We start from the raw sequence: 15,535 nt of genomic DNA on the forward strand, positions 1-15,535 counted from the left end.
TCTCTCTCTCCCTCTCTCTTTCTCTTTCGCTCTCTCTCTCTTTCGCTCTCTCTCTCACTCTCTCTCTCTCTTTTCTACTCCTTCATCCTCCTCTCTCCCCCTCTCTCTTTCTGTCGGCCTGCCCCCTCTCTTTCCTTACCGAGAAATATACACTCGCGCATAAAATGCTTTAATTCCAAATATCGCAAAACCAGCTCTGCCTGCGTATGTCCGCAGAAAAATACAGGCTTGCTGAATCTGGACATCTCCCGGAATGGAGTGGGTACGGACGGGGCCAAACTTTTGGGAGAAGGTTTGAGCCACAACAACAAACTGGCTGTTCTCGCCGTCAACGGATGTCGTCTCAACGTGGAGGGTCTGATAACCTTTTTGGGCAAAATGAAGAAGAACAAGTGCCTCAAGTCTCTTCAGGTCAGTGTTTGGCCCACCCGAGTGAATAATTGGGAGAGTCTTAATTCCTAATGAGCAGTGTTGAGCCCGCCGTAGGTCAGTTTCTCCGTGAATCTTTGTGTGTTTGTGTTCGATATAGTCCATCATGCCCTTGTTGTTCATGTTTACAGACACACACATTTATACAGTAAACACTCAACCCTTCCCGTCCCTCTGGAAGAGGACAAGGGAAGCAACTCTTGACACACACGAAGCTAGCTAAGCCACGCATCCGTATACATGGAATTCCAAGAAGAGACGTCGAAAACATGGACATCCCAGCCCATCAACACTTGTATTTTCAGATCGCGGAAAACCCCATCACCAATGCTGACTTGTGCCTCTTCATCAAGGCCATCCATTCCGTGCCAGACATTTGTCTCAGCTTCATCGATGCCAGCGTAAGTTGATTTGATTTGCGTGGAAATTTTGTGTGTGAGAATCTTGTCCATATACTCATGCCGTGAGGCCAGTTATTGGAATATCCTTACACACGTCACGAGTGTCCTTTGATTTACAGACATTATATGTTGTCATCCGAGGAGTGCATGCCCTTTAAACATGTAACGAGTGTTATTTGATGAACAGACAAAATGGGAGGGTCCATAATTATCCCTACACGCGTGGCGATTGTCTCTAGATCTTGGTTATTTTGAATGTTATTGTTGTTGTTATTTTTTTTTTTTTTTTTTTTTTTTTTTGGGGGGGGGGGGGTAGAGAGTGGAGGGGAAAGAGTGTAGAACTATCGCCCAGGTTAATAAGGACCTTCCCAAAATTGCGATCTGTGCTCCGACTTCCAAATAGTGTTCGTTTGTTTGATTTAGTTGGGATTTCCCCCAGCCTCTGTCCGAACCCCCTTTTGCCAGCAAACATTTTGTCTCTCCCTGCTCAGTCGGTCATGGTGTCCCAAGAGTGCCTTGACCTGATCAAGCAAGTGGGCGTCACGCGTCCAGGCTTCATGGTCACCTACCGTGGCCTGCTGTCCATCGAAGACCAGTCCAAACACATGCTGGATACGCTTAACCTGCACGGAGGTGACCCCTTGGAGGCCCTCATCAACTACACCAAGACCAAGAACTTACGTCTTGTCGATCTGTTCTCTAGCTTTGACCTGGACAAGAATGGTACTATAACGAGACAGGAGCTGATTCGAGGCGTGGCGGTTAGTGTGTGTGTGTGTGTGTGTGTGTGTGTGTGTGTGTGTGTGTGCGCGTGCTTGCGCGGGTGTTTGTGGGCCTTTGTTTATGTGTGTGTGTGTGTGTGTGTGTGTGTGTGTGTGTGTGTGTGTGTGTGTGTGTGTGTGTGTGTGTGTGTGTGTGCGTGCTTGCGCGGGTGTTTGTGGGCCTTTGTTTATGTGTGTGTGTGTGTGTATGTGTGTGTGTGTGTATGTGTGTGTGTGTGCGTGTGTGTGTCTGTGTGTCTGTGTGTCTGTGTCTGTGTGTCTGTGCGTGTGTCTGTACGTGTGTCTGTGCGTGTGTCTGTGTGTGTTGCAGTTTTATAAGTCTCGTGTGTCTGTTGATAAGGTTTGCTCTGACGTAATTGATTCCTGCGCCTGTGACATTATCAACTTGAGCAAAAGCGACCTATACCGCGTAAACAAACAATAAAACAGCAGTGAACCCAACGTTGTCAAATGTCAGAGGGCCCAATATCGGATTGACCATTCCTGACTCACCTGAACTATTACAAATCTGCGCTCTTGGGTTAACCTCGTCTGAAAGTCATGGACTTAGGTCTCTGCTATGACAGCAACACTGTCTGACACAGTGCTTTGTCCGCGTAAAATCACTCAGCTCTGCGAAGGGGAGTCAATCGAGCATCATTCTCTTCTTCTTGTTGAACACTTCGGGTTTCTTATTTTAATTTCTGTGTTGCCCGTATGTTGCAGGCCGCAGGGATCCCTCTGAGCATCAAGCAGATGGACAAGCTGGTTGCCAAGCTAGATCAAGATGGAGATGGGGAAATTGACTTTGCGTAAGCTGCGATTTCAATTTTATTGCTGACATATCAGACACTCAGCTGTATCCTTTTAATGATACATTCGAACCTGCTCTGGTGAACACCTGTCGATAACGAACACCTTCCCATTGCAACCACACCATAACATTCCCGACGATTTTTTTCCCAAAATAGTTCACCTGTCTACAGCGACCACCTGTGCAAAACGACCACCTGTGCAAAACGAGCACTTTTGGTCGGTCACTTGAGTGGTCGTTACAGACAGACTTGCATCTACCCTTCTTCCCGCGTGAGAGATAATATACATCAGCAACATATCTGTCCAGGGATAAGAGCACCCTTCCACTGGAGCATCGATCCCCAAATACCACAGCCCGGCAGCTTCCTGTGCGGAGTCGAAATGATTTGCTGAAAAAAATTCCCGGATGTTGACACAGTTGTGAGCTAAGAATTTGATTCAGACGAAAACCGTTGTGAACAAGAAGCAGCCGGGCTGTCGATATAGGGTGTGTGTCCAGGTAGACGATATAGGGTGTGTGTCCAGGTGGACGATATAGGGTGTGTGTCCAGGTGGACGATAATAGGGTGTGTGTCCAGGTGGACGATATAGGGTGTGTGTCCAGGTGGACGATATAGGGTGTGTGTCCAGGTGGACGATATAGGGTGTGTGTCCAGGTGGACGATATAGGGTGTGTGTCCAGGTGGACGAGTGCTCTTTTAGTAAGAATTAAGATACTAGCCTTATATGTTTTGTGTGTATAGAACATTAGTTTTCACTCGAAGGAAGACAACATCAAAACCTTTAGGTGCCGAGCAAGGAATGAGGCCTGTATGATTATGCTGGTGTAGTACAGAGCACTGTTACACTCAGGGGTATGATTATGCTGGTGTAGTACAGAGCACAGTTACACTCAGGGTATGATTATGCTGGTGTAATACAGAGCACAGTTACACTCAGGGGTATGATTATGCTGGTGTAATACAGAGCACAGTTACACTCAGGGGTATGATTATGCTGGTGTAGTACAGAGCACAGTTACACTCAGGGGTATGATTATGCTGGTGTAATACAGAGCACAGTTACACTCAGGGGTATGATTATGCTGGTGTAGTACAGAGCACAGTTACACTCAGGGGTATGATTATGCTGGTGTAGTACAGAGCACAGTTACACTCAGGGGTATGATTATGCTGGTGTAGTACAGAGCACAGTTACACTCAGGGGTATGATTATGCTGGTGTAGTACAGTGCACAGTTACACTCAGGGGTATGATTATGCTGGTGTAGTACAGAGCACAGTTACACTCAGGGGTATGATTATGCTGGTGTAGTACAGAGCACAGTTACACTCAGGGGTATGATTATGCTGGTGTAGTACAGAGCACAGTTACACTCAGGGGTATGATTATGCTGGTGTAGTACAGAGCACAGTTACACTCAGGGGTATGATTATGCTGGTGTAGTACAGAGCACAGTTACACTCAGGGGTATGATTATGCTGGTGTAATACAGAGCACAGTTACACTCAGTGGTGAGTGTGTTGGGGGGATGAGGGGGGGGGGGGGGGTGGACGAGTGAGGGTTGCTGCAAGTTAACATGCCAAAAGGAAAGTTTAATGAGCAGTGTGCAACAAAGAGGTGTGGGAAGCTCGAAGCTCTACCGTCTCTTCCTGTCGTGCAAACCCCTTGCAGATCTCCGTACATCTGAGGAAATCAGGCCTGAACAAGTCGCGTGAGGCGATATCAAAACATTCAGTCAAGCTGTCAGCATCAAAGTAACAGTTTAACACCAAAAAACAGACATCGTCGAGACCATATTAAGATAGTCTCGACTAATCACACCGAAAAACCGAGACGGGTCACGCTCGTCTCCGCGTAGCGCGCGAATGCAGTTACTTACTTAAACCTATTTTCTGTAATTCTGAACACATTTTTATAGTAAACATGACATATGTATATGGTTTTGAAATCAGGAGAAATTGGGAAATACGATGCAATTATTTTTGAATCTGTTAGTGAAAATTCGATTTTAATGACAACTTTAATGAGCAAACTTATTAACTAATGTTTACGCTGCGGGGCTAAAAATCAATTCCATAGTCTGGACTTCGTCGAATATTGCATGACCAAAATTTCAATCAATTTGATTGAAAAATGAGGGCGTGGCAGTGAGGCCTCAACTTTCACAAAAAGCCGGATATGACGTCATCAAAGATATTTATCGAATAAAAAGAAAATTGTCCGGGGATATCGTACCCATGAACTCTCATGTGAAATTTCATGAAGATCGGTCCAGTAGTTTTCTCTGAATCGCTCTACACATACACACACGCACGCACATACACACATACACCACGACCCTCGTCTCGATTCCCCGTCTGTGGTAAAAAGGAGGAGGTCTTGAAACGGAGGTAAATGTAGAGAGGTTCCCAACAGACAGATTGAGGAAACAAGGTCTTGACATGGAGGTAAATGGACAGAGGTTCTCAACAGACAGATTGAGGAAACAAGGTCTTGACATGGAGGTAAATGTAGAGAGGTTCTCAACAGACAGATTGAGGACACAAGGTCTTGACATGGAGGTAAATGTAGAGAGGTTCTCAACAGACAGATTGAGGAAACAAGGTCTTGACATGGAGGTAAATGTAGAGAGGTTCTCAACAGACAGATTGAGGAAACAAGGTCTTGACATGGAGGTAGATGTACAGAGGTTCTCAACAGACAGATTGAGGACACAAGGTCTTGACATGGAGGTAAATGTAGAGAGGTTCTCAACAGACAGATTGAGGACACAAGGTCTTGACATGGAGGTAGATGTAGAGAGGTTCTCAACAGACAGATTGAGGACACAAGGTCTTGACATGGAGGTAAATGTAGAGAGGTTGTCAACAGACAGATTGAGGAAACAAGGTCTTGACATGGAGGTAAATGTACAGAGGTTGTCAACAGACAGATTGAGGAAACAAGGTCTTGACATGGAGGTAAATGGACAGAGGTTCTCAACAGACAGATTGAGGAAACAAGGTCTTGACATGGAGGTAAATGGACAGAGGTTCCCAACAGACAGATTGAGGAAACAAGGTCTTGACATGGAGGTAAATGGACAGAGGTTCTCAACAGACAGATTGAGGACACAAGGTCTTGACATGGAGGTAGATGTAGAGAGGTTCTCAACAGACAGATTGAGGAAACAAGGTCTTGACATGGAGGTAGATGTAGAGAGGTTCTCAACAGACAGATTGAGGAAACAAGGTCTTGACATGGAGGTAAATGTAGAGAGGTTGTCAACAGACAGATTGAGGACACAAGGTCTTGACATGGAGGTAGATGTAGAGAGGTTCTCAACAGACAGATTGAGGACACAAGGTCTTGACATGGAGGTAGATGTAGAGAGGTTCTCAACAGACAGATTGAGGACACAAGGTCTTGACATGGAGGTAGATGTAGAGAGGTTCTCAACAGACAGATTGAGGACACAAGGTCTTGACATGGAGGTAGATGTAGAGAGGTTCCCAACAGACAGATTGAGGACACAAGGTCTTGACATGGAGGTAAATGTAGAGAGGTTCTCAACAGACAGATTGAGGACACAAGGTCTTGACATGGAGGTAAATGTAGAGAGGTTCTCAACAGACAGATTGAGGAAACAAGGTCTTGACATGGAGGTAAATGGACAGAGGTTCTCAACAGACAGATTGAGGAAACAAGGTCTTGACATGGAGGTAAATGGACAGAGGTTCTCAACAGACAGATTGAGGAAACAAGGTCTTGACATGGAGGTAAATGTAGAGAGGTTCTCAACAGACAGATTGAGGACACAAGGTCTTGACATGGAGGTAAATGTACAGAGGTTCTCAACAGACAGATTGAGGAAACAAGGTCTTGACATGGAGGTAAATGGACAGAGGTTCCCAACAGACAGATTGAGGATCTATTTGTCGTGCACCGTTTCTTGTTTCATGTAGTTTCATACCCTTTTCTCACTTTGTTTTTGACTCACATGCGAAGCAAAAGTGAGTCTATGTACTCACCCGAGTCGTCCGTCCGTCCGTCCGTCCGGACGTCCGTCCGTCCGTCCGGACGTCCGTCCGTCCGTCCGGAAAACTTTAACGTTGGATATTTCTTGGACACTATTCAGTCTATCAGTACCAAATTTGGCAAGATGGTGTATGATGACAAGGCCCCAAAAAACATACATAGCATCTTGACCTTGCTTCAAGGTCAAGGTCGCAGGGGCCATAAATGTTGTCTAAAAAACAGCTATTTTTCACATTTTTCACATTTTCTCTGAAGTTTTTGAGATTGAATACCTCACCTATATATGATATATAGGGCAAAGTAAGCCCCATCTTTTGATACCAGTTTGGTTTACCTTGCTTCAAGGTCAAGGTCACAGGAGCTCTTCAAAGTTGGATTGTATACATATTTTGAAGTGACCTTGACCCTGAACTATGGAAGATAACTGTTTCAAACTTAAAAATTATGTGGGGCACATGTTATGCTTTCATCATGAGACACATTTGGTCACATATGATCAAGGTCAAGGTCACTTTGACCCTTATGAAATGTGACCAAAATAAGGTAGTGAACCACTAAAAGTGACCATATCTCATGGTAGAAAGAGCCAATAAGCACCATTGTACTTCCTATGTCTTGAATTAACAGCTTTGTGTTGCATGACCTTGGATGACCTTGACCTTGGGTCAAGGTCACATGTATTTTGGTAGGAAAAATGTGTAAAGCAGTTCTTAGTGTATGATGTCATTGCTAGGTTTAGGTCAAGCATGTGAGTCGTATGGGCTTTGCCCTTCTTGTTTTAAATTTGTACAGAGGTTCTGAACAGAAATATTGAGGAAACAAGGTCTGAAATGGAGGTAAATGTACAGAGGTTCTCAACAGACAGATTGAGGACACAAGGTCTGAAATGGAGGTAAATGTACAGAGGTTCTGAACAGAAATATTGAGGAAACAAGGTCTGAAATGGAGGTAAATGTACAGAGGTTCTCAACAGAAATATTGAGGACACAAGGTCTGAAATGGAGGTAAATGTACAGAGGTTCTGAACAGAAATATTGAGGAAACAAGGTCTGAAAGGGGAAGGAGTCTTAAATTGAGGGGGTCTTAAAAAAAAAGGGGGGGGGGGGTCCACCGTCCCATAGAGTGAAGCATGTATGTAATGTAAGTATCGACTTGTTTCAACTTGTTCAACAGAGAACTGCTAGACGGTTACAAGCGTTTCATGCGAAACCAGCACAGAAAAGGCCTCCTTGCGCGTTCACGTCCCAAGACCGACAACGATGCCTTCCCTGGGCGAACAGGCGAAGGCGCTGAAGATCCAGCTTACGTGGCCGAAACCCCTGCGTAAGGCTTTATATATCAGGGGTTGGGGTGGGGTTGATTCGATAGAGTAGGGGGGGGGGGGGGGGGGGTATGGGGACGAATGTGTGTCTGTGTGTGGGTTTGTCTATCGGTCTTTGTCAGTGTGTCTATACGTATTAAAGTAGCATTACGGAATGCCAAAGGCTCATTCGCAGTCAGTAAGGCGTCTGTGTCTGCTAGGTGTGCGAGTGTGTGTGTGTGTGTGTGTGTGTGTGTGTGTGTGTGTGTGTGTGTGTGTGTGTGTGTGTGTGTGTGTGTGTGTGTGTGTGTGTGTGTCTGAGTCTGTCTGTCTGTCTGCGTCCGGGTATGTGGGGAGAGGGTGGCTGTTATCTCTATGTACTTCTCTGTCTGTGTGCCTGTCTGCTTGTCTGTCTTTCTGTCTTTCTCTCTGTCCGACCGCATCAGTTTTTCCAGAATTTTCATCAAATTGAATGTGTCGCTCTCTCTGCCTTGTCGTCAAAAAAAAGAAAGAAAAAAAAAGATACAAAGCAGAACTACATTCCCAGCATGCTTCATCGCTTTGAAAACTTTAAAGAACATTTTAACCGTATAATGTATTCATGACGTGAGGCAAGTGGTAGGCTAAAGCTAGGTCAAGTGTATCCTTTGACTAACAGACATAAACAGAATTATCCGAGGAGTGCATATCCTGACACACGTGACGATTGTCCTTCGACTGAGCAACATAAACATAATGATCGAAGGAGTGCATGATTATGCTTACACACGTCGCGAGTGTCCTTTCATTGACAGACACAACCATAATTATCCGACAAGTGCTTATCCCTACACACGTTGAGTTTGCTTCGACTGAGAACCGTCGATCTAAACGTAATGATGAAAGGAGAGCATAATGCTTCCACACGTCGCGAGATTTATTCTTTCATTCTTTGATTCGCAGACATAAAGAAAATTATCCGTGGAATGCATATCCTTAAACTTGTCAAAACGGTACAGGCAGACATATGATTGTCGGAGGCGTGCATATGCTTACACTTCACACGATCGTCCTTTGATTGACAGACATAATTTACATAATTATCCGACGAGTGCACATATTTTACACACGCCACAAGAAAGTGTCCTTCGACTGCAACACAGGAGCTGGTAACAAAGCGCCGGTCGATTATTATTTACTCCTTCATGCTGACTGTATCCTAACTACTACTATATTCACTAAGGATACAGTAAGGATGAAGGACTTAATAATAATCGACCGACGCTTTGATACAAGCTCCTGTGGACTGCAAGACATAATATAAACACATCCTATCTCTTCTCTGCCTTTCAATAGTGTCAGAATTCGGGGATCCCGAATTTTCAGCCGGCCATCCAGTCGTCAGCAGAGCCAACAAGACGAACAGCCGTTACTCAGCCGGACACCCAGTCGTCAGCAGAGCCAACAATACGAACAGCAGTTAATCAGCCGGCCACCCAGTCGTCAGCAGAGCCAACAATACGAACAGCAGTTAATCAGCAACCCCCGTGCGGTGGACGTCACCGTCGAAGAGACAGGTGATGATACCGATGATACTCCTGTCGTCTGATGACGCCGACAGAGGGGTCGCGAAGGACATCACCGAGGGTGGAGCGAATGACGTCAAAGACGGAGACCCGAGTGAGGGTGACGCGAGTGACGTCAGGAGAAGGCGACTCGAATTAACCGTCATGGCCTCTTTGCACTGATTTTGATGTGGTTTTATGCTTTTACACTTCTAAAGACTATATACCCGCATTTCGGAACACCCTTTTTAAACCAAATTTGATCTCGCTTTTGACTTTTTCTCTCTTGTTATCCGTTTTTGGGGGACCTGACTTATATTGCTATTTTGATTTTAATATTCATGTACATTTTTGTATTCCCTTTTCCATTTCCGTTCCTTGTTGGTTCTTTTCTCGCTTGTCATATTCTTTGGTCTCGCTATCGCCCCAGGTGATTAGGATTAGAGGGAAGAAGGGAGGATGATTATAGATAATAAACAATGACTGCATCAGGTATTGGTACCTGAAACAAACGGTTTGGTAAATATACATACATAGTCTGCACGAGAGGAGCCAACATGCTGCATTGACGAAACACTTCCACAGATCATAGCATGAACCATCCTCAACTCAGGTCAAAATGAGTTCGGCTCATTCTCTCCCTGATCGGACGCTACAGTCCTACGCGAATCTATCAAAACAAAAATACAGAGTTATCTCCCATAATTATGGTTTTCGCGAGCACTGATCTAAATTTGAGATCAGTGTTCACGAGACGAAAATGATTGCAGATTGGCCGACTTCGACAGTGATCTCCGTTCTGTTCTTCACAGTTATGATAAAGACATCGTTCTGATGTCAAAACAAGTCGACATTTTGGGACTGCTGCCGAAAGGAGACCGTAATATACGGTTTCATCACTGTCAACTGGTTACAGACAAAATCGTCTGCTCCAGTGAGCGGCGAAACCAAACGGTTGATTATCACGTGACACTTTTGCCATATTTAGAGTTGTTTGCACAGTAAATACAGCCGCGAAAAATAGCTCGCTTGAAACTGTATTACATATCAATTCCTTTGTAATTTAAAAATTACAACACACCGTGAAAAATCATTATCGACGATCGCGAATCTGCTTATATCAATAATGCATTACAAAAAGCTCTAAATATGTAAAAAAAAATATCGGTTTCCTTGCCAGACAAGGAAACTCAAGGCATCCTGTCAGGGAGAGAATGAGCCGCACTCATTTTGACCTGAGTCCAGGATGAGTATGAACCTGTTTCAATGTGTTCTGAGAATTATAGCAGCTCTTTCTGTCAACATTCGTTACATCAGCCTTTATTCCTACAGTAATAACCATTTTAAATGCTGATAACAAATGTTAATCTTCCAATTCTACACTTGAGATGTTCAGTGTGTGTGTGTGTGTGTGTGTATATGGATGAGTGTGTGTGTGTGTGTGTGTGTGTGTGTGTGTGTGTGTGCGTGTGTGTGTGTGTGTGAGTGTGAGTGTGTGAATAATATATTTTTTTAATACGAATAAACTTTATTGTCATGAAAAGTAGTATTTATAAGACACGGGAAGAAAAATAACCAAATGATTACATTGTTTCTTTTTTTTGGAAGCAACTATTTACACATTCTCCCAATTTAGTTTGTACTTTGTATGCTTGCAAAAGTTGACTTGGTACATCATATTAATATATAGGTCGATTAATTTCACTCATGAAAGATTTTCGTAATTGGTTGTTTTCTATGCAGTTATCTAGAAAATGTATTTCATCTTCTATTACTCCACATGTTTCACATAATCTATTTTACCTTGGTGTATTGCTGTATCTACGTACCAGTTTCAATGTTCAGGTCGTGGGCACATATTCTTAGTTTACACAACGATTGTTTATATTTTCTTTGTTGAACTTCTTATTTGACCTTTCCAGAATTGTATATATTGGAGTTCCAATTTTTGACATATAACTTTTAACCTTTTGACATTAAAAGTGGACTGATTTTTCCACACATGATCTAATCCAATGACTTCTAACAATTGTTTCAAAAATGATATCCATGGATATGTTTCACTGCCTTTGGTGTGTGTGTGTGTATGTGTGTGTGTATGTGTGTGTGTGTGTGTGTATGTGTGTGTGTGTGTGTGTGTATGTGTGTGTGTGTGTGTGTGTGTGCGTGTGTGAGTGTGTGTGTGTGTGTGTGTGTGTGTGTGTGTGTGTGTTTCTAGTTATGCAACTTTTGCATTCGCTGTGATAAGAGCGTCAGTTACTGTAATATATATATATATATATATACCGTAAAGTACCTTGTAAGCGCCCAGTATCGAGTAAGCGCCCACCCCCCACTTTTAGTCCAAAACCGTGCATAGGGTATAGTACCTTGTAAGCGCCCACCCCCCACATTACACCATTGAAATCAGGGGAAATAAAAATTCCGCACTTGATCTGCTAGTTTTGTGAATGATTTCCCTTTCTTGCAAACCCTATCACGTGTGTCTGCACGCCTTGGATCTAAACGCCTGCAAGTCAATGATTACAAGATGCCACGGATCAAATCGTACACCGTTGCTCTTGACTATTTGGATAATAACGCCAATGGAAACACACACACTCTTACACACACACACACACACACACACACACACACACACACACACACACACACACAATGCTCCCCCTCCTCTCACTCTCTCTCTCTCTCTCTCTCTCTCTCTCTCTCTCTCTCTCTCTCTCTTTCTCTCTCTTTCTGCCGAAAACAGTCTTTGGCCAAGTAAAATAGACTGCTGCCCATATCCAGAAGACGTACCCCTTGTTCAAGGGAAACAGAGACACAGTGCGGCCGACAGCGGCACCTCTGCAGACAAGAAAAGGATGCGACGACATTTGTCTCCCCAAGCTCTTCTAATGACAATACGAACAAGAAAAACAATGGAAGATGAAAAAAGAAAGAAGATATGATTACGAAGTGATCAAAGATCACATTTCTTACTGAAAACTGCTCGTGCATAGGGTGTAGTACCTAGTAAGCGCCCACCCCCTACTTTGGGTCGGAATTGGTGCACAGGGGGGGTGGGCGCTTACAAGGTACTTTACGGTATATATATATGAGTTGTTCTTCAGTACTGGTGACAGAAAGGGGGAAAAGTGGTCAAAATTCAAATCTCTAGTTTTGTTTTTGAAATATTGCTTTTCATAAAGCAGAAATACTGTAGTATCTGTTGTACATAAGAAAAAATCACTGGTTCACATGGTTCCTACATAATCTAACTTTTAAAGCTGGTTCTTGTGTGTCTGTGTGTATGTTTGTATGATGACGATAGGACCCGAAACGGCTGCACGGACTGAGACAGGAATTGCAGAGAATGTTCTTTGCCACTCGAGTCGTGTCATAAGGTACTTTTGGAATAGCAAATTTGAAAGGATTCTTCAAAAAACGGCGGAAAACATTATATACCCTGTGAGCTATCGAGGATCCTCCCCGTCTGGGCTGTCTAAACATGGTCTTGTTAAAAGACGTTTTCAAATGCGGCGGGGAGATACACTCGAAGCACATTTAGCGAAGTTATGTTGCCAAATCATCAAAGATCAACATTTCACTACACGGATCGATGCACACAGTCGAAATAGATGTGACTTTCACACGACCGAAGACAACTTACTAGCAGACTAGCAGACGACAAGATCTAAATATTTAGATCAGTGAGAGCAATCCGTTGAAGAACAGTTACTCCGCTTATTCGTCTTCAGTTAAGCTTATTTCCCCTGCCATAAGTTTCCTTGCAGATGTGCAGTCGCGTAGTGAAATGAACTAGTGTCATCGGAAGATTCTTCTCAGTCAATGATCAAAGCACAGTAAGTTCTATGCTGACAAAAGTCACTTTCGGACAACACGACGATTGACTTAATTTATGAGCCCAAAGGTAACAATATCGACAAGAATGTACGCATTTGACATTACATGAAACATTCATAGACAGATCTGCCAAAGAGCCGTCATTCGTGAAAAAACGATGATTTTAATCAGACAGGTATCGGAAACAAGCCTTGGTCACCTGCGTTATTCCTTCCAAGGCGACGTGACGGCGCCACATTTGTTTGTTTATGGCTGTTTATCGCGAAACAACACAGTTGAAATTTGTGTGTAAAATACCACAAATTTGTGGTGAATCAGTTCGTCATCTGCGTTTCGATTGTAATTAAGTCAGATTGGAGTTACTTTGAATCGAAGGCGAGGGTAACCTGCGTTATTTGTGGGACATCGTGAACAAATTTGATTGCAATATTTTATACAGAAAGTAAATTTCAATGATTCTGGCTCAGACTTGTAGATCTGTTATGCAGTGTGTTGGTAGTGTATCTGCTTTTCTGCTGTGAAGCTCATTTGGAGTGATACGCTGATCGAAGTGGGGTACCCTATGTGGGACATCAGCCGTATGCAGATTACGCCTCAGAACACTCTCGCATTTCACAAAGACCACAATAATTTGCAACATTTCAAGAACTGCATCAGTTTTATTAGATACTATTTCAACAACAACAGCACAAACACGACTATTATCAACAACACAGAACGGAAGGTAAGTCTTCAAAGACGCACCAAGTGTGCGTTCCCGTTTTTGGACGCCATTTTTGCTGGCATTTTCACAGTAAATCTTAATATTTCCATATCTATTGAATGATTTGGGTATTTTCTTTGATTGTGCCGATTCTCCTATCTCTCTGGCATGTACTGGGTGCTTTGTGACCAGTTTCTCCCCTAGACTGTATTGAAAAATGCGTCCGTGTGAGCTGACTCCCACTTGTGACCAGTAGCAAAGAACAACTCATATATATGTTCATTACTTAAATGCTTATACAATAAGTTGATCTTAGTAGTGTATTAACGTTCGATTAAGCTGTTTGATCGTGTTGTTGTGTTCTTGGAAATGCTTGTATACACTTTGACACGCATATATTTTGCCTATCTGTACTTTTTGTACCAACAAAATAGAGATAACAGAAAAGGTTTGAGAAACGTTTATTTTTTATTTTATTTTATTTAACCGATGGCTTTTTACACAACGCTTCACATGCTCGCTGCTAATTGGCCGATGGTTGATGATGTACAAATACACACTCTCTCGTCAAGGGTGTCTTTGCAAAAAAACTTTGTTCTTTTGAAGTTTGTCAAATGCTTTGAGCTTTTATTTTGGCAAGGCAATAACAGTGTTTGTTGTACAGATACGTAGAGGTTACATGCCGAGTCTCAGTGATTATTAAAAATAATGGTCGAAGTTAGCTTCCCCTCTCTGTCGGTGACTACTCTCTCTCTCTCTCTCTCTCTCTCTCTCTCTCTCTCTCTCTCTCTCTCTCTCTCTCTCTCTCTCTCTCTCTCTCTCTCTCTCTCTTTTAAAGATCAGTTATTATTTAATAAGGCGCTTTTAATGTTTAAGGTTCAAATAAACGAGACCCCACAGTACATGCGATCATTATTTCAGAATGCAACAGACAGATATGAGGGCCCGTGATTGCTGAAATTTCCATTTCTGTGATCGTGATGAGACTTTGCCCGTGATCCGTGATGACAAAAAAAATCAAGTCTCGTGATCGTGATCGTCATTTGTTTTCGTGATCGTGATGGGGATTATTGCAAAGCATTTTATTTTCAACGTACATTTTTCACAGCTGTATCACTCTATGATCCTCTATTCGTCAAGGTGTTTGTGGTCGTGAAAACAAAAGGTAACTGTGATCGTGAAAGCTAAAATTTCCCTTCCCGTGATCGTGATGATACCCCCCCCCCCCCCCTTTGGGGCCCTCAGATATGGCTCAAACAAATTAATTTCCCCGCTACCCCGTATTGATTAATATAAAACTAGTTTAGCGTTTTCGGGCTCAACAATTTGGAATTCGCTACCATGTGAGATAAAGGGGTCAAGCACGATTAAACACTTCAAAGCGCAGCTTCGCAAATATCTGATGTCACGAACAGTTACATTCTAAAGCTGTTTCTAGCAAGAATGCATTGCTATCATTAACCTCTATATATTTTGTTGATGATGATAATGATGTCGACGATGATCATGATGATGATGATGATGAGGTTGTTGTTGTGTGTGTGTGTGTGTGTGTGTGTGTGTGTGTGTGTGTGTGTGTGTGTGTGTATGTGTGTGTGTGTGTGTATGTGTGTATGTGTGTGTGTGTGTCTGCGTGTGTATGTGTGTGTATGTGTGTGAGTGCGTGTGTATATGTCTGTGTGTGTGTGTGCGCATATGTGTATGTGTGTGTGTGTATAT

The 15,535-nt window shown here is 43.2% G+C and overlaps 1 protein-coding gene across 1 annotated transcript in view; it reads left to right on the top strand.

Annotated features, from left to right (window-relative positions):
- Positions 1 to 10,338, top strand: part of LOC138954614 (leucine-rich repeat-containing protein 74A-like) — an 11,162-nt gene extending 824 nt beyond the window's left edge. Inside the window, exons 2-7 of the mRNA XM_070326416.1 lie at positions 217 to 411; positions 735 to 830; positions 1,322 to 1,591; positions 2,318 to 2,403; positions 7,600 to 7,749; positions 9,062 to 10,338. Coding sequence (XP_070182517.1) covers positions 217 to 411; positions 735 to 830; positions 1,322 to 1,591; positions 2,318 to 2,403; positions 7,600 to 7,749; positions 9,062 to 9,314 — 1,050 coding nt within the window. The 3' untranslated portion in view covers positions 9,315 to 10,338. The remainder of the gene's footprint in view (positions 1 to 216; positions 412 to 734; positions 831 to 1,321; positions 1,592 to 2,317; positions 2,404 to 7,599; positions 7,750 to 9,061) is intronic.
- The last annotated feature ends 5,197 nt before the right edge of the window (positions 10,339 to 15,535 follow it).

This window comes from Littorina saxatilis, unplaced genomic scaffold (assembly GCF_037325665.1).
Source record: "Littorina saxatilis isolate snail1 unplaced genomic scaffold, US_GU_Lsax_2.0 scaffold_1240, whole genome shotgun sequence".
NCBI classification, from domain to species: Eukaryota; Metazoa; Mollusca; class Gastropoda; order Littorinimorpha; family Littorinidae; genus Littorina; species Littorina saxatilis.